Source organism: Capra hircus, chromosome 14, assembly GCF_001704415.2.
Source record: "Capra hircus breed San Clemente chromosome 14, ASM170441v1, whole genome shotgun sequence".
Classification (NCBI taxonomy): Eukaryota; Metazoa; Chordata; class Mammalia; order Artiodactyla; family Bovidae; genus Capra; species Capra hircus.
Window position 1 is genome coordinate 4,317,367 of NC_030821.1, and position 22,233 is coordinate 4,339,599.

At 39.8% G+C, this 22,233-nt stretch overlaps 1 protein-coding gene across 4 annotated transcripts in view; it reads left to right on the top strand.

The window, feature by feature from the left end:
* Positions 1-22,233, top strand: part of RALYL (RALY RNA binding protein-like) — an 817,853-nt gene that overhangs the window by 636,953 nt on the left and 158,667 nt on the right. For all 4 annotated transcript variants that reach the window (XM_013969344.2, XM_005689272.2, XM_018058166.1 and 1 more), the window contains exon 3: positions 16,256-16,331. In XM_013969344.2, coding sequence (XP_013824798.1) covers positions 16,256-16,331 — 76 coding nt within the window. The remainder of the gene's footprint in view (positions 1-16,255; positions 16,332-22,233) is intronic.

Genomic DNA, 22,233 nt, shown 5'->3' on the forward strand with positions numbered 1-22,233 from the left:
CAACTTAAATTTAAACACATTCTAAATGTTTACATTTTTACTCCCCCCCATCACGTTTTATATTTTTGATGTTTCTTCAACTCTTCCAATTTTAATTGCAATTCTTCTTTGTGTGGATTTCTTTGGGTTCATTCTATTCGGGATGTTTTGGGCTTCCTGCACCTGAATATCTATATTTTTCCTCAGGATGGGGAAATTTTCAGTTCTTATTTCTTCAAATACATTTGCTGGCACTTTCCCTTCCTATTCTTTTCATGAGAAACCTATAATGAGAATGTATTCCACTTAATGTTGTCTCAAAGTTTCCTTAAAGGATTTTAACTTTTTTTTTTCTTTTTGCTGCTGTGTCAGGGTGATTTTCATTGGTTTGTCTTCCAGTCCAATGATTCATTCTGCTGCTTCATCCAGTCAGCTGCTGAATCTCCCTAGTATATTTTTCAGTTTAGTTCCAAAACTTCAGAGCTTTCTTATATTTTCTATCTCTGTTGAAAATGTTGCCATGTTTTTCATTCTTTATCTGAATTCATTATCTTTTTGACCATTACATTAACCGCTTTATCTTATCTCCATTTCATTAATGTCTTTTTCTGAAGTTTTTTCTTGTTCTTTCATTCAAAATATATTTCTCTGTCTCCCAGTGTTGCCTGACTGTTTGTTTCCGTCTAGAAGATGAAGCTGCTGTCTCTGCCGGTCTTGAAGGAGCAGTCACTGGAAGACTAGGGGCGTGCTGTGGTCTGTCTGTGCCGTGCTTTGGCCACAAGATCTGTCTGTGTTTCAGTCTCGAAGGGCCCAGAAATGCTGGGCGTTCAGTGGGATTCTCTGTGTGACATGCACACACCTTCCAGGATCAGTGCTATGGGGGCTGCAGTAAAGCCATTCCAGGCCTGGATGAGCACATCCGCCAGATCTGGTGGCGCAGGGGTTACTATGAATGGGCTTGAGACTGGGCCACACCTATTCACCAGTTCTGGTGGGAAAAATAATTTTTCTTTTTTTGAGCAATCACATAGCATCCTGGATTGTCATTCTATGAGCAATTTCTAGCCGTAATAATTAGTCTAAAGGCTTTTAAATAACAATAGTTGATTACTTTATTCATAACTTTTGTAAGGTCATAAGTTAATTTACTTATGTTCATTAGATACTTATTTTAAAACCAAAGCCCTTATAGTTATATTTGGAATGGGTGACCAGTGAGTACCTGTAGTACAACACTGGAAATCCTGCTGAAGGTGATGTGGCAGCTTGGACGGGAGGAGAGTTTGCGGGAGAACTGCTCAGTTGCTAAGTCATCTCTGGCCCTTTGAAACCCTGTGAACTGCAGCATGCCAGGCTTCCCTGTCCTTCACTGTATCCCTGAGTCTGCTCAGACTCTTGTCCACTGAGTTGGTGATGCCATCCTGCCATCTCATCCTCTGTCGCCCCCTTCTCCTCTTGCCCTTAATCTTTCCCAGCATCAGGGTATGTTCCAATGAGTCAGCTTTAGAATCAGCCCTTCCAGTGAGTATTCAGAGTTGATTTCCTTTAGGATTGACTGGTTTGATCTCCTTGCAGTCTAAGGGACTCTCAAGAGTCTTCTCTAGCACCACAGTTTGAAAGCATCAATTCTTTGGTGCTCAGCCTTCATTACGGTCCAACTCTCACATCTATACATGACTATTTGGGGGAGAATAGATACATATAATATATATATATACATATATATATACACATATGCCTGAGTCCCTCTGCTGTCCACTTCAAACTATCTCAACATTGTTAATCAGCTATATTCCAATACAAAATCAAAAGTTTAGAATAAAAATAAAATCTTAAAAAAAATCAATAAACATTTATAATAATAGATACATATATGTAAAACAAAAACCCTTATTCTTGATTACTAAATGATGACTGTGAAATTGCTGACATTATATGTGAATGATGGTTTAAATTTACTTTTAAAATTCAGCATTGAAAATAAAATAATGTGACCTTTGTAGTGATACTTTGAATACAACTTTGAATGGAATACAGAATAGTGGTAAAAAATAATGATCTTAGTAATTTAGGAGACATACAAATTAAAATACATTTGGAGTTGGTTATGTTACATAAACAACACATAATTACATTAAACAAATGCAATCATGATTTCTACTGATTTACACAAACTGAGCTGTATCACATTTTATAAATTTTTTATGTTTATTTAGTGAAAGTTTCTCAGTCATGTCCAGCTCTCTGCGATCTCACAGACTATACAGTCCATGGGATTCTCCAAGCCAGAATACTGGAGTGGGTAGCCTTTCACTTCTCCAGGGGAAAATCCCAACTCAGGGATTGAACCCATATCTCCCGCATTGCAGGCAGATTCTTTACCAGCTAAGACACAAGGGAAGCCCAGTTCTGGAATGCAAAGTCAATGGGCCTTAGCAAGCATCACTAAAAACAAAGCTAGTGGAGGTGATGGAATTCCGGTTGAACTACTTCAAATCCTAAAAGATGATGCTGTGAAAGTGCTGCACTCATTATGCCAGCTAATTTGGAAATCTCAGCAGTGGCCACAAGACTAGAAAAGGTTAGTTTTCATTCCAATCCCAAAGAAGGGCAATGCTAAAGAATGCTCAAACTACTGCACAATTGCGCTCATCTCACTTGCTAGCAATGCTCAAAATTCTCCAAGCCAGGCTTCAACAATATGTAAACCGTGAAGTTCAAGATGTTCAAGCTGGTTTACAAAAGGAGAGAAACCAGAGAACAAATCGCCAACACCTATTGGATCATGGAAAAAGCAAGAGAGTTCCAGAAAAGCATCTATTTCTGCTTTATTGACTAGGCCAAAGCCTTTGACTGTGTGGATCACAACAAACTGTGGAAAATTCTGAAAGAGATGGGAATACCAGACCACCTTATCTCCCTCCTGAGAAATCTATATGTAGGTCAAGAAGCAATGGTTAGAACTGGACATGGAACAACAGACTGGTTCAAAATTGGGAAAGAATTGTATACTATCACACTGCTTATTTAAGTTATATGCAGAGTATATCATACAAAATGCCAGGCTGGATGAAGCACAAACTAGAATCAAGATTGCTGGGAGAAATATCAATAACCTCAGATATGCAGATGACACCACCCTTATGGCAGAAAGTGAAGAAGAATGAAAGAGCCTCTTGATGAAAGTGAAAGAGGAGAGTGAAAAAGTTGGCTTAAAGCTTAAATAAAACTAAGATCATGGCATCCAGTCCCATCACTTTATGGCAAATAGATGGGGAAACAATGGAAACACTGACAGACTTTATTTTGGGGGGCTCCAAAATCGCTGCAGATGGTGATTGCAGCCATGAAATTAAAAGACGTTTGCTCCTTGGAAGAAAAGTTATGACCAACCTAGACAGCATATTAAAAAGCAGAGACAGTACTTTGCCGACTAAGGTCCGTCTAGTCAAGGCTATGGTTTTTCCAGTGGTCATGTATGGATGTGAGAGCTGGACTCTAAAGAAAGCTGAGCACAGAAGAGTTGATGCTTTTGAACTGTGGTGTTGGAGAAGACTCTTGAGAGTCCCTTGGACTGCAAGGAGATCCAACCAGTCAATCGTAGAGGAGACCAGTCCTGAATATTCATTGGAAGCACTGATGCTGAACCTGAAACTCCAATACTTTGACCACCTGATGCAAAGAACTGACTCAGTGGAAAAGACCTTGATGCTGGGAAAGATTGAAGGTGGGAGGAGAAGGGGACGACAGAGGATGAGATGGTTGGATGGCATCACGTACTCAATGGACATGAGTTTGAGTAAACTCTGGGAGTTGATGGAGGGACAGGGAGGCCTGGTGTGCTACAGTCCATGGGGGTCACAAAGAGTCAGACATGACTGAGCAACTGAACCAAACTGAACTATGTTTATATAGTCAGAAAACCACACTACAAAATTTTTCTGTTGAATTTTATTTTGAACTAAAAAGACAGCATAAGTATGTTACCATTTAGTCTCCCTTCGCCACCTATCATCAGTTGTATTTTAGAAATGTTTGAGCTTTTGAAAAACTACTTTGCCAGTCCTTTTAATGTTGATTACATTTTGCTCAAAAGTAATTGGAAACCTCTCATTGGAATGTTTCACAAAATTCAAATTTTGAGCTTTTAAAGAATTTCCATATTAAAAGAAAATCTTACAAATGAAAAGACAAATCCTTACAGAAGCAAAGGACTGGAGTAGGTAAACAATGAATGTTATAAAGATGTACATGATTTAATTTTGATTTTTCTATGACAGTGCTTTGAAATAACTCAACTTGGCAGAAAAGCCTTTTGATGGGGCTTCTATTTATAATTAGATAATTGTATTTTATACCAGAATTAAAAGGAATTGAGAATGCTTATGGTTGGATGGCATCTACATTTGCTGGAACAGTCAAAAGGACATTAGACATGTTGGAGAAGTTTTAACTTATTAAAAAATATATGTCAGGAAAAGTACTCTGAATGGTAAAAAGACAGTACCTATGAAAATATTTGGGCTAATATATTTACACATATCAATGTAAAAATTGATATGTGTAAGAATTGGGACTGTTTTCCACTAATAATTATTACTGATATTATTTCCCTTAACACCTATAGAAGTATTTTCTCAATTAAAATTGGAACAAAGACAATATTTATATCTGTTTACCATATCCTTAGCACAGTTCCTGGCACCTTCTGTACATTCAATAATTATTTGATAAATGAAAATGAATGATTTATAGCATCTCTATTTTCTTCATAATATAAACACTGGAAGTAATAGACATAAATAAAAATAAGCATCCAAGTATGTATGCCTCGGAGGAGGCAATGGCACCCCACTCTTGCCTGGAGAATCCCATGGACGGAGGAGCCTGGTGGGCTGCAGCCCATGGGGTCGCTAAGAGTCAGACACGACTGAGCGACTTCCCTTTTGCTTTTCACTTTCCTGCATTGGAGAAGGAAATGGCAACCCACTCCAGTGTTCTTGCCTGGAGAATCCCAGGGATGGGGGAGCCTGGTGGGCTGCTGCCTATGGGGTCCCATAGAATCAGACACAACTGAAGTGACTTAGCTGCAGCAGCAGCATATATGCGTACTTTTTTTTTCTTACTTCAGTTTCTGTTGGGGTTAAAAGCAGTTTGAATAAGTCATCCAATGATCAGATTTACCAAGTAATTAGTAATAAGTTCAAGTTTCCATTTTCATTTGTCCTTGCAGACCGGGCCTGGGAGCGTCAGGGTGTTTCCTGGTAACAGAAGGGAATCTGGCCAACCAGTGATCTTTGCATTAGCATTCTAGTGACAGAGGCTGGCGTGCCATGAAGCTGTGTCACAGCCAATTTATGAAACTAGATCCAAAGGCTCATTAAAACGGTCACAATTCAGTGACTGCCCGGTAAAATTAGACTACAGTTTCATTCCCATAACAGAGAATATTTTAACATGCTATTAAGGATATATATCAAGTATGAAAACTAGCTTTGATTCTGTGAAGGGAAAAACAACAAGATTAGAAAGCCATTTACTTTTGTGTGGAATTGGTTCCACTCTCAGATTTAGGCTTAAAATGCTTCAAATGGTCATATTTTAGAACATACGTTTGCCTCTGTAAATTTGGTGCATTTTTCTCCAAGAGTAAAAGCACTTCGGTAAAGGATCTGCCTGCAGTGCAGGAGACCCGGGCTTGATCCCTGGGTCTGGAAGATCCCCTGGAGAAGGGATAGGCTACCCACGCCAGTGTTCATGCCTGGAGAATCCCATGAACAGAGGAGCCTGGTAGGCTACAGTCCATGGGGCGCAATGCAAAAGCACTCTGGGGCAGCTCCATCAAGCCGTAGGGTTGCGAGACTGCCTGGCCGAGACACGTCAAGCAGCTCAGCTGAAAGTCAGGTTTGTTTCCCTGTTGCTGCCAGCCAAATCTCCCTACAGCATTCTTTTATCATGCATCTTCCTCAGTGATGCCACAACTCCTGGGAGTTCAGAATGTATTATTTTACAGGTCTTTCCACAGCCAAACCAGGTTTAAGCGGCTAAAAAATATGGCATCCAAAGTCTGGTTAAGAGCAATGCGATAGGACAGAAAGTTCTAGAACATGAATCTGGGGCAGTGCCCAACTCTCAGCCATCCCTCCTGGGGCAGGGGCAGGGTGCCCCTCTCCTACTAGTTGAGTTCCTGGCACCTGCGCCCTGCTCAATAATAAAGGCGGGAGTGAAATGAGCTAACGATATTGTTAGGAAAGCCATTTAGTTTCTCGATATCTCAAACATCTGTATACATGACACAGAGATAAAGCCCCTTGCTCTGCTTATTTCCCAGGATGGTCTGAGGCGCTAAACTAATAATAGCTGCACAGGCACTTTTCAATGGCATAGTGCTTATACTAGGGTAAGGTATGGTTTTATGCACTCATTTGTCAAACATAACAGACTATTTTCTTTACCTCCTGAATTTGTATTCAATGGAACGGTAATGAATCCCTAAATCTTCTAAATGTGAACAATAAAAGACTCTGAATGACTTTTCCTGGCAGTCTATATACCATGGATGAATTATTTAAACTTTTATTTAAACCTGAGGAAAGAAACAAACACAAAGCAATCCCAAGAGTAAAGATGCTACTTTTAATTAATTTATTTAGAAAAATATCTCTTTTCATTTTTCCTCATCTACAAAAAAAAATGCCTTCATAATGTGGGTGCCTTATTATCAATTAGAGGTCACTTCAATATCAAGCATAAATTTCTCTAGAAATAACAGATGCCATCAGGGTTCACTGTTGGCAGGGATAAGTAATGAGTATTTGTTTATTGTAGTAGTATAATTTAAAATGTTAAATTATCTTTCCAAAAGGGGATATTCCCAATTGAAAACACAGCAAATAAATAAACGGGAAATATTTTTGCATATATTTCAGGGTATCTCATAAACCAATGTTCAGAGGCATCTGTTCTGCTGGATGTTAACAAGTGTGCTGTCCAAAAACTTATCTCTTTCTCTCTCATACGCATTGAGTTAAACACCATGGGATGTTTCTTGTTTCCAGAATCTTTTTCCTTTAATATGCATTACAAATATATGAGAAAGAAAAATACTGTCACATTTTTACCAAATTTATTTTACCATGACTTGTTTATTTGGCAACATACTTATTAACTCCTTCCAAAACATTGTTTAGATAAATACCACTTTAGGAATTGCTCTGACAAAGTGTGTTTGGCTGGACACATCACAACTGATGCAAGAACGCACCTTGTGGCCTGTATGAGTTTGGTTAACCAGTGGACTGCTAGAGCACATACCACACCAACAGCTCTGTTCAGGACACTGAAGAGCCTGAGAAGCTGAGCTGCGACCACGCTTTAGAAGTCCAAAGTCAAAGGGGCAAACACTCAGCGGTCAGTTCTGGGACATCTGGGAGAAGCATGTAATGAAGTAAAACGGGGAGTGCAAAGGCAAGTCACATCTGTTTGGGTTTGGAACTGGAGATATCTTCCCAAGAGTCCAAAGCATCAAATTATTGAACGCTTTTATGATCGTCTTTAGTAGTACCCTAACAAGAATTGGCCAAATAAATATATTTGCATGTGTTGGATATCCTTTTCAGGGGTGATGCTTTGGAACGGTACCTGTCTCCCATTTGCCTCATCTCATTTACCTCAAACCAAAATAGGTTCAGCTCATTGACGTTTTTCAGTTCTGTGACTTTATAGCATATTTCTCTCATGGTATTAGCTTCATTTATTTAGTTTAAAAATAAAGAAGAAAATTGATTAGATTTTGGAACCCTTAATATACTTCAAGCAATTTACTGTGAAAAGACATAGTTAGCAACCCAACAGGATATGTTTCAATTGTTTCAATCTGAAATTTAATAGTAGAAGGATGATTTTAAAGTTCATTGGAATTTTTTCACATTTTTTCATGCTCATTTGAAACATTAAAACTTCAAAATAGATACAGGATCTGTTCGATCAGCTTCATAGTTGGTTCTTACTGAGGTTCATAATGTCGTATGAAAAGCTGCAAATGCCTCTTCTCCCTCCATGTAGAGGTCTGCAGTCTGCAGTCATCTCCTGAAAGAAAGCGATCGTCAGTCGCTCAGTCGCGTCCGACTCTGTGACCCTGTGGACTGTAGCCGCCAGTCTCCTCTGCCCATGCAGTTCTCCAGGCAAGAACACTGGCAGGGATAGCCATTACCTTCTCCAGGGGCTCTTCCCAACCCAGGACTCGAACCCAGGTCTCCTGAAACACAGGTGGTTTCTTTACCATCTGAGTCACCAGGGAAGTCATCTCCCAGGCATAGATAAAGCTTTAACTCCGTTTAGCTGTACTGTCCTTACGCCTGGACAGGGTTGCGGGGGAGGAGGATGTCTCTACATAGATGTGATATATGGTGAACCTGTTACTGAACAGTGCTCTTGACCTCTTTAATCAATACAAATCGATCAGAGACCTGACAAGCAATTCAGGCAAGGCCTTTTGGGCCCATGATCCAGCAGGAGGCAGAGAAAACCAACGAACAGGTTCTCTTGTTGCTTCCTTGCCTGCTTGCTCAGGGGATGCAGGTTGCTTCCTTCTACTGGGTGAGGGTAGGAGTGTGTTCAGAGGTTGGGCTGGAGGGGTGGCTTAGGTGTGTTGCCCACTCCTTTGGTGGCGTTTGTGCAGGGATCCTGTGCAGCACTCTGCTTTTGCTTCCAACCCCCGGCTTTTGCTCCCTACTCTTCAAATGTGGTTTTGGGCTTTTTTGGTCTTCTTGTATCTTTTTGTCCAGAATTTTCCCCAACCGTGTAGGCATGCAGTTATTTTTCAGTTCAGTTCAGTTCAGTCGCTCAGTCATGTCCGACTCCTCGCGACCCCATGAATTGCAGCACGCCAGGCCTCCCTGTCCATCAACAACTCCCGGAGTTCACTCAGACTCGTGTCCATCGAGTCGGTGACGCCATCCAGCCATCTCATCCTCTGTCAAGCTTGTCCCTTTCTCCTCCTGCCTTCAATCTTTCCCAGCATCAGGGTCTTTTCTAGTAAGTCAGCTCTTAGCATCAGGTGGCCAAACTATTTGGAGTTTCAGCTTCAACATCAGTCCTTCCAATGAACACTCAGGACTGATCTCCTTTAGGATGGATTGGTTGGATCTTCTTGAAGACCAAGGGACTCTCAAGAGTCTTCTCCAACACCACAGTTCAAAAGCATCAATTCTTTGGTGCTCAGCTTTCCTTATAGTCTAACTCTCATGTCCATATATGACTACTGAAAAAACCATATCCTTGACTAGATGGACCTTTGTTGGCAAAGTACTGTCTCTGCTTTTTAATATGCTGTCTAGGTTTCCTTCCAAGGAGTAAGCATCTTTTAATTTTATGGCTGCAATCACCATCTGCAGTGATTTTAGAGCCCAGAAAAATAAAGTCAGCCACTGTTTCCACTGTTTCCCCATCTATCTGCCATGAAGTGGTGGGACTGATGCCATGATCTTAGTTTTCTGAATGCTGAGCTTTAAGCCAAATTTTTCACTCTCCTCTTTCACTTTCCTCAAGAGGCTCTTTGGTTCTTCACTTTCTGCAGTTATTTTCAGCCCCTTATACTTTCTGTAATTTGTGGCTTGAGGAGACATTTGTCTAGGTGCCAACACTGCAACCCCGCCACAAAGGGCCCAGGTCTCAGCCTGTCTCAAACCCAAACAGAAACTCTTCGCGAGACTTCTGCTTCATAGTGCTTGTCTAGTTTTATCAATGCCTCACAAGAATATGATTTTAATTCTCTGATAATACAGTCCATCACCTTGGTATATAAGTACCTCAATATGTACTTTTGCATAACAAGTAGGAATTTAAGTCGGATTTTTTTGACCCATTTCAAAAGCGTTTGTTGTGATGATTAAATCTACATTCTTTTTTGAGGGTAATGTAAGATTTTTTAAATGTTGGTACTTACTGTGAATCTTCGCTAACTCGGGAATTTAAGAAACGCCACTGCATGTTTTGTATCTCAGCCTTTTATTCCGAAGTTCCTGTCTTGTGAGAGAGGCAGAAAATGGGACCTTGGCCATCCTTCCTCTGGTCCCTCCTGTGGGTGACTTGCACAAAGTCTTGGGAGGTCTCTCTGCAGCTGACCACTAAGTTCAGGGTCCAGAGGCTATTTACACTGTCTGGAGGCTTTCTTCAAGGCCAGCAGCTTTTGAGATAGACGAACCTGAACTTTGCCTTCCAAATATGATGGGTTGTTCCAAAAACACAGTGAAATCTTGTATCAGTAAAGCTAAACGCAAAGGAAACGCTCACTCATCCAGACCCTGGCCATGCTTTATGTCCCCTGATTTCCTGAGCCCACTGTTCCTGCTCCCCTGTCTACATACAGCCCCTCTCACACGCAGCCCTGTCCACTAACACCAGGACATGGGTGATCTTTACTATAGCAGTGTAACATACATAGATTTCCATATTTAAGCATACATTTATAAACATTGAAAGGAAAACGATGCATTTGAATACTATTCAGTGTTCAGACCCTATCCAGTGTCTCTAAGAAAAAAAGATTTTTTGCACCTGATGTCTGAAATTGCTGTGTAACAACCTTTCATAAAACATCTTCCATTGTGTGCTGGGGCTTCCCAGGCGGCACTGGTGGTAAAGAATCTGCCTGCCAATGCCGCAGTTGCAGGTTCAATTCCCAGGCTGGGAAGATCCCCTGGAGTAGGAAATGGCAAACCTCTCCAATATTTTTGCCTGGGAAATCCCACGGACAGAGGAGCCTGGCAGACTCTCTCCCATGAGCTGTAGCCTCCCAGGTTCCTCCGTCCCTGAGATTTTCCAGGCAAGAATAATAGAGTAGGTGGCCATCTCCTTCTGCAGGGGATCTTCCCAACACAGGGGTTGAACCTGCGTCTCCTGCCTTGGCAGGCGGATTCTTTCCTACTGAGCCATCGGGGAAGCACTCCAGTGTATGTGGTTAGTTAGTGATAGTCACTCATTCGTGTCTGACTCTCTGCAACCCCGCGGACTGTAGCCCACCAGGCTACTCTGTCCCTGGAATTCTCCAGGCAAGAGTCTGGAGTGGGTAGCCAGTCCCTTCTCCAGGGGATCTTCCTTGCCCAGGGATCGAGCCAGGTCTCCTGCCTTAGCAGGCGGATTCTTTACTGTCTGAGCCACCAGGGAAGCTCCCCGACCGTACGGATCCACCATCAAACTCAGAGCCACTAGCTACAGATGATTTTTAAAATGGATGTTACAGTACTTGTTTTGATAGTCTTAAGTCTCTTTTTTTAAATTTACTTATGAGAATTGTGTTTCGTTTGTTTGTTTGTTTGTTTGTTTTCAGTTCAAAAGTAAAGAAGTCTAAGATAGAAATACAACAGTGTGTGTAATGGTATTTCCTGGATTTGTACCTCTACCATCATTACAGAGCTTATAAAAATAACAGAAATCTTCATTTGTTTCACTCACTTTTTTGTTCCAACTCTGTTATATGTGAAGGGTTAGACAGCCTAGATCTTTATTGGGCCTTAATCCAAATTGTGTGAGTCAGTGTCTTCCTAATTAATTGTCAGGACTGTTTTTTACTCAGAATCCAAAGTTATCTCCCACTCAAATCAGAAGAAAATTTCTAGCTGGAGGCTCTAATAATCTTCTCCCGTCCAGTAATCCATACTCCCAATAGCTCTTTTCTTCTGTTTACCCACTCGCCATCTCCTCTGAAATCCTTATTCACCAAAATCCACTGCCCTGACCTGAATATTTATTAACACACAACTCACCACCTTTGTTATCATTTTCCTTTGTAATTGTGTATTAATTATCATAAAAATTAAAATTTTGGATAGACATTAATTTTAAATGTATGAAGAAAATTAAATATTTATATAAAATTTATATTCAAAATAAAATTTATAATATATTTAAGTTATACAGGGTGATGTTATATTGTAAACTTACTTTCTCTATCCAGTTTAAGAAATAGCACATTGTGATTAACTTTGAAGTCTTTTAGATATCCTTCACAAATCCCGTATCCTCATCTACCCCTTTAGAGGCAACTTTCATCCTGAACTCATTTGGTTATTTCTGCTTGCTTTTCTTAGTTTTATTCCATGTATTTTCATTCCTATGCAATGCATTGTTTCAATTTGCATTTTTATTAACATAAAAGGATTCAGTCTGTCGCTGGCTTTCCAGGATATCATCTTTTTGCTCAGTGTTATGTTCCTGAGATCCATCAGTACATCAGCATTGTAGCCAATAGCTCTGTGTTTCTCTCTCTCTGGCCCCTACTCCTTCCTTCTTTGTAGTAAGCCTGTGTGTGATTCTTTTATCCTGTTATCTGCCAATGGATGTTTGTGTTTTTCTATGAATTTTTTACTGAGCTGCAATAAACACTCTTACGAGATACACACATCCAAGGTGCATGCCTCCTGGTTCACGGGACTTAGCATTTTATGTGTATTGTAAACTTCTAAACTATTTTCTAAAATAGTTTCACTAATTTATGCTTATAGTCACAGTGTATGTAAGTCTGACTTGCTCCAAAGCCTCACCAACTTTTGATATTGTCAGGCTTCATAAACTGTTGTAAATCCAGTGAGTATCAGCTACATGTCATTGTGGCTTACTTGCATTCATCGCTTCTGCTGAGGTTGAGAATATTTTCATGTGTTTATTCAGTGTTCATATTTCCCCTTCTATAAAGTGCCTTAGCTAATTTTTGCCCAATTTTCTATTTGGTGGTTTGTCTCTTTTTCATATTACTTGAATGCTTTATATATTCCTGAAACAAATCCATCAGGGATTTCTTTATCTAATTTGTGACTCTTCATTTTTAATGTGACTTGGATGGGCAGAAGCACTTGATTTTAACGTAGTAGAATTTATCATTCTTATGTTTTAAGGCTAGTGCTTTTTATGTCTGGTTTAAGATTATCCTTCCATACTGTGATCTCATAAAGATATTCTGCTGTATTTCCTCTTAAATTTTTATATTTTGCCTCTTACATTTAGGTTTTTAATCTAATAAGTAATCTATTTTTATGTATGATGAAATTAGAGGTCCAATTTCATATTTGTCCTTGCTATAATAACCAGTAACCAAAAGTAAACAATAACAACCAATAACCAATTGTTACAGCATCAAAAGTCTATCTTTCACTCACTTGTCAGCTGAGCCAGCTCTATCATAGTTTAAGTGTTTCGTTTATGTGTAAGTCAGTTTGTGGGGTCTCTACTCTGTTCCATTGGTTTGTTTTCTCTTTTTGTATCAAAACTGCTCTCTTCATTATTACAGCTTTAAAATAAATCCTGATAAGGCAAATTTGCCAGCTTTTCTTTTCAAGTATATTATGGCTATTTTGATGTTTTGCTCTATCATATAAATTTTAGAATCAGCATGTCAAATGCCCCACAGACATGAAAAGAGTATTTGGGGATTTTATTGTAAATCTGTAGAATCAATAGATCAACTTGAGGAGAATTGATAAATTTATTTATCAAGCCTTCCAAATTCTCTTTTTATGTAAAATAACTGTAAAGTCTCCCAATACAGAGTTACAGTTTTCTTCATAAACATCTTTCAAATTTTATAATGTATTTACCCCTTGGTACTTGTATGTTACATAAGTGGCATCCTTTAAAATCATATACTTAAATATGTATTGGCATGTAGGAACATGCAATTAAATTTTGTATATTGGCTTTGAATATAAGAAACTTGTAAAACTCTTTTAATTGTAGTAATCTGTGGATGCCTCAGAGTTTTTTGTGGACCCACATGTTATCAGCAATTATGACAGTTCCATTTCTTCTTCCCCATTTCTGATATTGTTTTCCTGTCTCACTTCACTGTCTACAATATCCAGTACAGTGTTATATACAGATGGTGGGAGTAAATGCTTTGTAAATCCCTTGATCTTAAAGAAAATGTGCCCAGTGACCCACTATTCATGGAGAAGGCGATGGCACCCCACTCCAGTACTCTTGACTGGAAAATCCCATGGACGGAGGAGCCTGGTAGGCTGCAGTCCATGGGGTCGCCAAGAGTCGGACACGATTGAGCGACTTCACTTTCACTTTTCACTTTCATGCATTGGAGAAGGAAATGGGAACCCACTCCAGTGTTCTTGCCTGGAGAATCCCAGGGACGGGGGAGCCTGGTGGGCTGCTGTCTATGGGGTCACACAGAGTCAGACACGACTGAAGCGACTTCGCAGCAGCAGCAATCCACTATCAAGTATGGTGTTTACTGTGGATTTTATTCTGATATTCTTTGGCAGGTGGAAGAAGCTTCCTTCTCTTCCTAGTTAAGGATTACCCCATGTGTGGCTGTTGAATTAGATGGGCATGCGTTTCCTATCCTTCAGTGTGGGCCCTGCCTCCTGTCCCCTCAGATTCCCCAGGATATGGGAAAGAAAGCTCAAGTTCTGGTTTCAGCAGACGTCTTCAAGACCAAGCCGGGCTCAGTGTTCCGTCTCCATTGGCTTGCCATGCCCACTCAGATGTAGGCTTCTGTGAATGCCTTACTTTGATGTTAGCCCAATGCGTTTTTTAAAAGAGATAACATTATGCCATTTGAAGCAACATGATTAGAATTGGAGATTGTCACACGGAGTGAAGTAAGTCAGACAGAGAAAGATGAATATCATATGAAATCATTTCTATGTGGAATCTAAAAAATGTGTACAAATGAACCTATTTACAAAACAGAAATAGCATCACAGATGTGTAGAAAGCAAATTTGTGGGTACCGAGGGAGAAGAGGGGCAGGCAAGTTGAGAGACTGGGATTGATATCTACACCCTACTATATATAAAATCAATAACAAGGCCCTACTGTACAGCACAGGGATCTCCGCTGAACACTCTGGAACGGCCTGTATGGGAATACAGCCTAAACAAGCCGTGGACAGAGGTCTGCGCGTATCCGTTTCATTTCGTTCCACAGCAGAAACTAACACAGCATCGTAAATCACCTATACACCAGTGTAAGCTACTTTAAAAGAGCGCCATTGTTTTCCATCTAGACATTTTGGTTGCTTTTAATGATGGGTGGTCCATCCATCCCCAGACAGTGTATGTAGCCTCCTGTATTTGGCTCAGACAGTAAAGAATCTGCCTGCAAGGCAGGAGACCTGAGTTTGATCCCAGGGTCAGGGAGATCCCTGGAGAAGGGAATGGCAACCCACTCCAGTATTCTTGCCTGGAGAATCCCATGGATGGAGGAGCCTGGCAGGCTACAGTTCATGGGGTTGCAGAGTCAGACAACCTGAGCAACTAACACTTTTGATTTTCACTTATGAGAAATAGCACTTTGCCTTTCTTTTCTGTTAAAATAATGCCCCTCACTTCTTTCAAAGCTTTTCTTAAATTTCACTTCCTTTAGATTTTCTTATCATCCTCTGGAAATGTTAACTTTATTAAATATAATAGTTTCTATCACTTCCCAAACCTTTATCACCCAACTTCATAACAGTTTTACACGTTTTTAAAAAATATTAAGGTTGGTAACTGATGCAAATGCTCTCTTGTCATGTACTTAATTTAGGCATCTTCTTGTCTTATCTTAGAGACTCTGTTATAGTTTTAGTTCTTGAAAGTGAGCAACATGCTGTCTTTTCCTTCAGATCACTCCAGAACTCTGTAATCGAACATGCCAGTTACCGAATACATCTTGCTGTTCCCTCAGTAAACCTTGTATGCTCTATAATTCCACCCTTCTAACACTTCTTCTCTGCTTACGTGGAGAAGATATTACCAAAGGGGATGCCACAATTCCTCTCATGAACAAAGCTTCATTCTATGAAAATGTCTATACAGAGACACCCCAGGCAAAACTGCAAATCAGTAGGATATCTCATTCTGCCTCTTTCTTTTATTTAAATTAATTTTTATGGGAGTATACTTGCTTTCCAATCATTCTCCTTCTTTTCCTTTCCAGTTTTAGTGAGCATTCCTGATCCCTCTACCTTGTCCAATATTTGCTTTTTCGTTGTACTTTGCACCTTCTAATATGTTACATCGTTTTCCTATTTGTTATGTTTGTGGTTAACTATCTATGCCCTCCCTCTCCATAGAAGACAAGTCCCACAAGGGCACGGATCTAATAGATTTGGTACATGAAATATCTCAAACAGAGCCTGGCCTAGAGTGGGTGCTCAAAACACTTGTGAATAAATGAATGTCATATAACACTTCATAGAAAAAAAAAAAGATAATGCAACTTCACGATTCATTTTCACAAATGGTTTAATACTTTCCTAATCAGTGCTATTTTATGTTTTCAGATATCAATATGGCAGGAGAACCGAAACCGTATAGACCAAAGCCTGGAAATAAGAGGCCCATTTCTGCGCTTTACAGGTGAGCAAGCAAGCTCTGTTTATGATTCTGTTGTTCAGTCACTCCATTATGTCCAACTCACTGGGACCCCGTGGACTGCAGCACACCAGGCTTGCCTGTCTTTCACTATCTCCCAAAGTTTTCTGAAATTCTTGTGATGCCATCCAAACATCTCATCCTCTGTCGTCCCCTTCTCTTTCCACCTTAAATCTTTTCCAGCATCAGGGTCTTTTCCAGTGAGTCAGTTCTTCGTATCAGGTGGCCAAAGTATCGGAGTTTCAGCTTCAGCATCAGTCCTTCCAATAAATAGTCAGGACTGATCTCTTTCGGATGGACTGGTTGGATCTCCTTGCAGTCCAAGGGGCTCTCAGGAGTCTTCTCCAACACCACAGTTCAAACATGAATTCTTCGGTGCTCAGACTTCTTTATGGTTCAACTCTCACCGCGGGTACATGACTACTGGAAAAACCATAGCTTTGACTAGATGGACCTTGGTTGGCAAAGTGATGTCTCTGCTTTTTAATATGCTAAGTTTGTCATAGCTTTCCTCCCTAGGAGTAAGCATCTTTTAATTTCATGGCTGCAGTCACCCTCTGCAGTGATTCTGGAGACCAAGGAAATAAAGTCTGTCATTGTTTTTTTTTTTTTCCCCCCATCTATTTGCTATGAAGTGATGGGACTGGACGCCATGATCTTAGCTTTTTGAATGTTGGATTTTAAGCCAGCTTTTTCACTCTCCTCTTTCACCTTCATCAAGAAGCTCCTTAGTTCCTCTTCACTTTCTGCCATAAGGTTATTGATATTTCTCCTGAGAATCTTGATTCCAGCTTGTGCTTCATCCAGCCCATCATTTCACATGATGTACTCAGTGTATAAGTTAAATAAGCAGGGTGACAATATACAGCCTTAATGTACTCCTTTCCCAGTTTGGAAATCTGTTGTTCCAAGTCCACTTCTAACTGTTTCTTCTTGAACTGCATACAGATTTCTCAGGAGGGAGGTCAGGTGGTGTGTATACCCATTTCTTGAAGAATTTTCTGGTTTGTTGTGATCCACACAGTCAAAGGGGCTTTGGCAGAGACAATGAAGCAGAAGTATGTGTTTTCCTGAAATTCTCTTGCTTTTTCTATGATCCAACAAATGGTGGCAATTTGATCTCTGATTCCTCTGCCTTTTCTAAATACAATTTGTACATCTGGAAGTTCTCAGTTCGCCTACTGTCAAAGCCTAGCTTGGAGGATTTTGAGCATAACCTCACTAGCATGCGACATGAGTGCGATTGTGTGGTAGCTTAAACATTCTTTGGCATTGTCCTTCTTTGAGACTGGAATGAAAACTGACCTTTTCTAGTCCTGTGGCCACTGCTGAGTTTTCCCAATTTGATGACATGATGAATGCAACATATTAACAGCATCATCCATTGGGATTTGAAATACCTCAGCTGGAATTCCATCACCTCCACTACCTTTGTTCATAGTAATGCCTCCTAAGGCCCACTTGTCTTCACATTCCAGGGTGTCTGGCTCTAGCTGAGTGATCACACCATCATCGTGATTATCGGGGTCACGAAGATCTTTTTTGTACAGTTCTTCTCTGTATTCTTGCCGCCTCTTCTTAAAATCTTCTGCTTCTGTTAGATCCTTACCATTTCTGTCCTTTATTGAGCCCATCTTTGCATCAAATGTTCCCTTGGTATCTCTCATTTTCTTGAAAAGATCTCTAGTCTTTCCCATTCTGTCTTTTTCCTCCATTTCTTCACATTATTCACTTAGGACGGCTTTCTTATCTCTCCTTGCTATTCTTTGCAACTCTGCATTCAAATGGGTATATCTCTCCTTTTCTCCTTCACCTTTCACGTCTCTTCTTTTCTCAGCTGTTTGTAAGGCCTCCTCATACAACCATTTTGCCTTTTTGCATTTCTTTTTCTTGGAGATGGTTTGGATCACTGCTTCCTGTATAATGTTATGAACATCCATGCATCGTTCAAGCACTCTTTCAGATCTAATCTCTTGAATCTATTTGTCACTTCCACTGTATAATCATAAAGGATTTGATTTAGGTCCTACCTGAATGGTCTAGTGGTTTTCCCTACTTTCTCAATTTAAGTCAGAATTTTGCAATAAGGAATTCATGATCTTACCTACAGTCAGCTCCTGGTCTTGTTTTTGCTGGCTGTATAGAGCTTCTCCATCTTCAGCTGCAAAGAAAATAATCAATCTGATTTCGGTGTTGACCATCTGGTGACGTCCATGACTAGAGTCGTGTGTTGTGTTGTTGGAAGTGGGTGTTTGCTATGACCAGTGCGTCCTCTTGGCAAAACAGTGGTAGCCTTTGTTGCTTCATTCTGTACTCCAAGGCCAAACTGGCCTGTTACTCCAGGTATCTCTTAACTTCCTACTTTTGCATTCTAGTTCCCTATGATGAAAAGGACATCTTTTTTTTTTTTTTTTTTGGTGTTATTTCTAGAAGGTCTTATAGGTCTTCATAGAACCATTCAACTTCAGCTTATTTGGTGTTAGCGGTTGGGGCATAGACTTGAATTACTGTCGTATTGAATGGTTTTCTTCGGAAACAAACAGAGTTCATTCTGTCATTTTTGAGACTGCACCCAAGTACTGCATTTCAGACTCTTGCTGACACTGAGGGCTACTCCATTTCTTCTAAGGGGTTTTTGCCCACAGTAGTGGATATAATGGTCATCTGAATTAAATGCGCCCTTTCTTGTCCTTTTTAGCTCACTGATTCCTGAGATGTCAGGGTTCACTCTTGCCGTCTCCTGTCTGATCTCTTCCAATTTACCTTGATTCGTGGACCTAACATTCCAGGTTTCTATGCAGTATTGCTCTTTACACCATCAGATTTTACTTTCACCACCAGATACATCCATGTCTTTTCTGGTTTGACTCAGCCTCTTCATTCCTTCTGGAGCTGTTTCTACACTCTTCTCTGCAGCATATTGGGCACCTATGGATCTGGGGAGTTCATCTTTCAATGCCATATCTCTTTGCCTTTCATGCTGTTCCTGGGATTCTCAAGGTAGGAATGCCAACGTGGTTTATTTTATGATTCGTAGTAGTAAAAATTCTTACAGTTTTAAAAGAGAATATAACCTATGAAGAATCAAATATTCTGAAGAAAAATCCTTATTGGCATAAAGTACAGCAAAATGTTTGTGGTATAGCTATATCAAGGAACATCGGTAGGGATCTGGCCTAACCTTTTCATTTTCACCTAAGCAACCCTTAAGAGCCCTCAAAAGATAGCCTGGAGCTGTGTCCTTGCCTTTGTTCTCTGAAAATTAGCCCCTCTGCTTTTCAGCCACTCACAGCTGTTATTAGGACTATAAAGTAAAAGGGTCAGAACTAGATGAGTTCTAAGGTCCTTTTCATGCCTAATATCTACAAGACATTCCTCTAATAAAACCTAATAAAAATCTCTCATGACTCTACCTAACAAGTGGTAGAAGGTTAATATTTGCTGACCAGTGCATGTCATGTACTGAACATATTTTACATATATTATTTAATTTTCACAGCAATTCTGCAATGTAGATGTTGCTGCTCTCATCTTGCAGATCAAGAACCTGATATGGCATTTCTTAGAAATCTTCCCTAGGTCACGCTACTGGTAAATAATGGTTCGGTTCAGTTTAGTCACTCAGTCATGTGTAAGTCTTTGCAACCCCACGGACTGCAGCATGCCAGGCCTCCCTGTCCATCACCAGCTCCTGGAGCTTGCTCAAACCCATGTCCATGAAGTCGGTAAATGATGGCGCCGACAATCAAGCTCATGCTTTCTGATGCCATGCCCTGACTTCTTTACAACAGATCATGCAGCCTCTTTGCTACAAAGTATGTGTTTCTTTCACCTCTATTTCCTCGAAAAAAAACAAGCAAAATCCTTCTCTCTTCTAGAGAGATATTAACTAATGCCTTTAATCTTTGCTAATATACTTGAATCTGAGTCAGTTTAACATTCCGGTCTTTCTCCTCTACATGCCCCGATTTAGTGTCATTGCTTATGGTCTCAATTTCAGATGGATGGCGTAGAACACACTTACTTAGACTAGACTGTACGTTCTATATAGACTTCTGTTTGGTTAAGTAAAATTCAACTGATTTGGAGAAGATGTCAAGATTAAACTCATGGAAATTTTGATTCTTTAAAAACAGCCACTTTTGGGGAAAAACAATGCTCTGCTGCTAAGCTGCATGTCCCGCTTCAAGTGCTTTAGCCGTTGCTTTTTGTGATCTAAGTGCTGACTCTGCATCTCTGGTAAATCCCCTTTTGTTAGACTTAGCCAATCGTTCCACGCTGTTGAGATCGCTTATCATCCAGTTTATCTGGCCCTGTCCCAGATACATATCTTCATTCTGTCAGGGTCCACATCCAAAGAACTAATGTAAGTGGTGAGCGAGGCCCCTTTTTCCTGATATCATTTGAATAAAAGAGAATTGAGTTATGCATATCAAAATTGATTATATTCTGATATTCTATAGCATGAAGAGCCCTCAAAAGATAGCTTGGAGCTGTGTTCTTGCCTTTCTTCTCTGAAAATTAGCATATCTCCTTTTCAGCCACTCACAGCTTCCTTTCTTGGACTATAAAGTAAAAGGGTCAGAACTAGATGAGTTCTAAGGTCCTTTTCACGTCTAATGCCCCAGGGTTCTCTAAGGTATGACCATTAGCAATTTGAAAAGACACACTGAAAATATATCATAATTGCTCTTTCATTTTGGCTGTGTCCTTTTATTTAATTTAATAAACATTTTTATACAAAAAGAGAAAGCTACAGGACTTATCAAATGTTGGTAATTGGTCATAAAGCAGTATTGATATGAAAACTCAGAGATGAAGTCATCAACAAATGCCAAATGATGCTTTCTGTACCCTGTTAGAGGTAAAGGACAATATTTAAGAAACCGAGAAGTGCAAATAATTTGTAATCAGATAGATTTTAAAATGTATGCATAGAATTGCAGCTAATGCAGAATTTTTGAAATGTCATAATTTCAGTTATTATCAGAAAAAGTTGCCAATGGCTTTTTTCTCATCAAAGAACTTCCACTGTCTGTGAAACGATGTTAATTTCGCATTTTCCCTGTTCTTGGATAGTTTCGGTTTTCTTTTGAGAATAGAAGCTTATGACAAGAAACAAATGTCTTTTTAACTGTTATTTCTCTAAGTTATGTTGAATTGTGAATTCAGAAGACTTAGAAGCAGAAGTTTATTTAAATCTGATATTTTGTATACAAAACATTAGAGGGGAAATGCTTATTTATCCAAGTTTCATCTGTTTACACAAAAGAAGGCTGAGACATTCTAAAATTGCAAGAAAGACGAGAACAGAGGGAACGAAAGACCGTGAACATGCAGTTCAGAAATCCCTTTTATTCACATGCCCTCATTCTTACATAAGCTTAATAATAATAATACCTTACTTTATGTAGACCAACTGTGATTTCACAGTCATTATTCATTGGTTCACTGCAGAACACGACCAAGTTGTTATTATGTGCCTTGCTTCATAGATGAGAAAACAAAGTTTCCAAGACAATAAAGGATTTTCCCTAAGAAAGGTAACAAGATTAGGAATTGAACTCTGGTTTTCAGCCTTCAAGTCTAAAGATCTTGCCACTTGATCACAACTCCCTGTGTTTACTTACCTACTACCATATAAACAATGCAAATTCTGAAGCACAGAGATTTCTGCCCACCAAAACCAATACTCAGTTATGTTTCTGTCCATGAATATCTTGCCAGCAGGTGACAGAGGAAAGCCTATACACTCTACTTAGCATGAGAACAAGAGTTGCCACTGACTTGTGTTCTCATCGGGCACAGGTGTTGCCTTTCAAGTTCTTTACCTAACATTAATAGCCGTATCATTTTTCTTGATAATATAAAATGGAATAATTGAGAT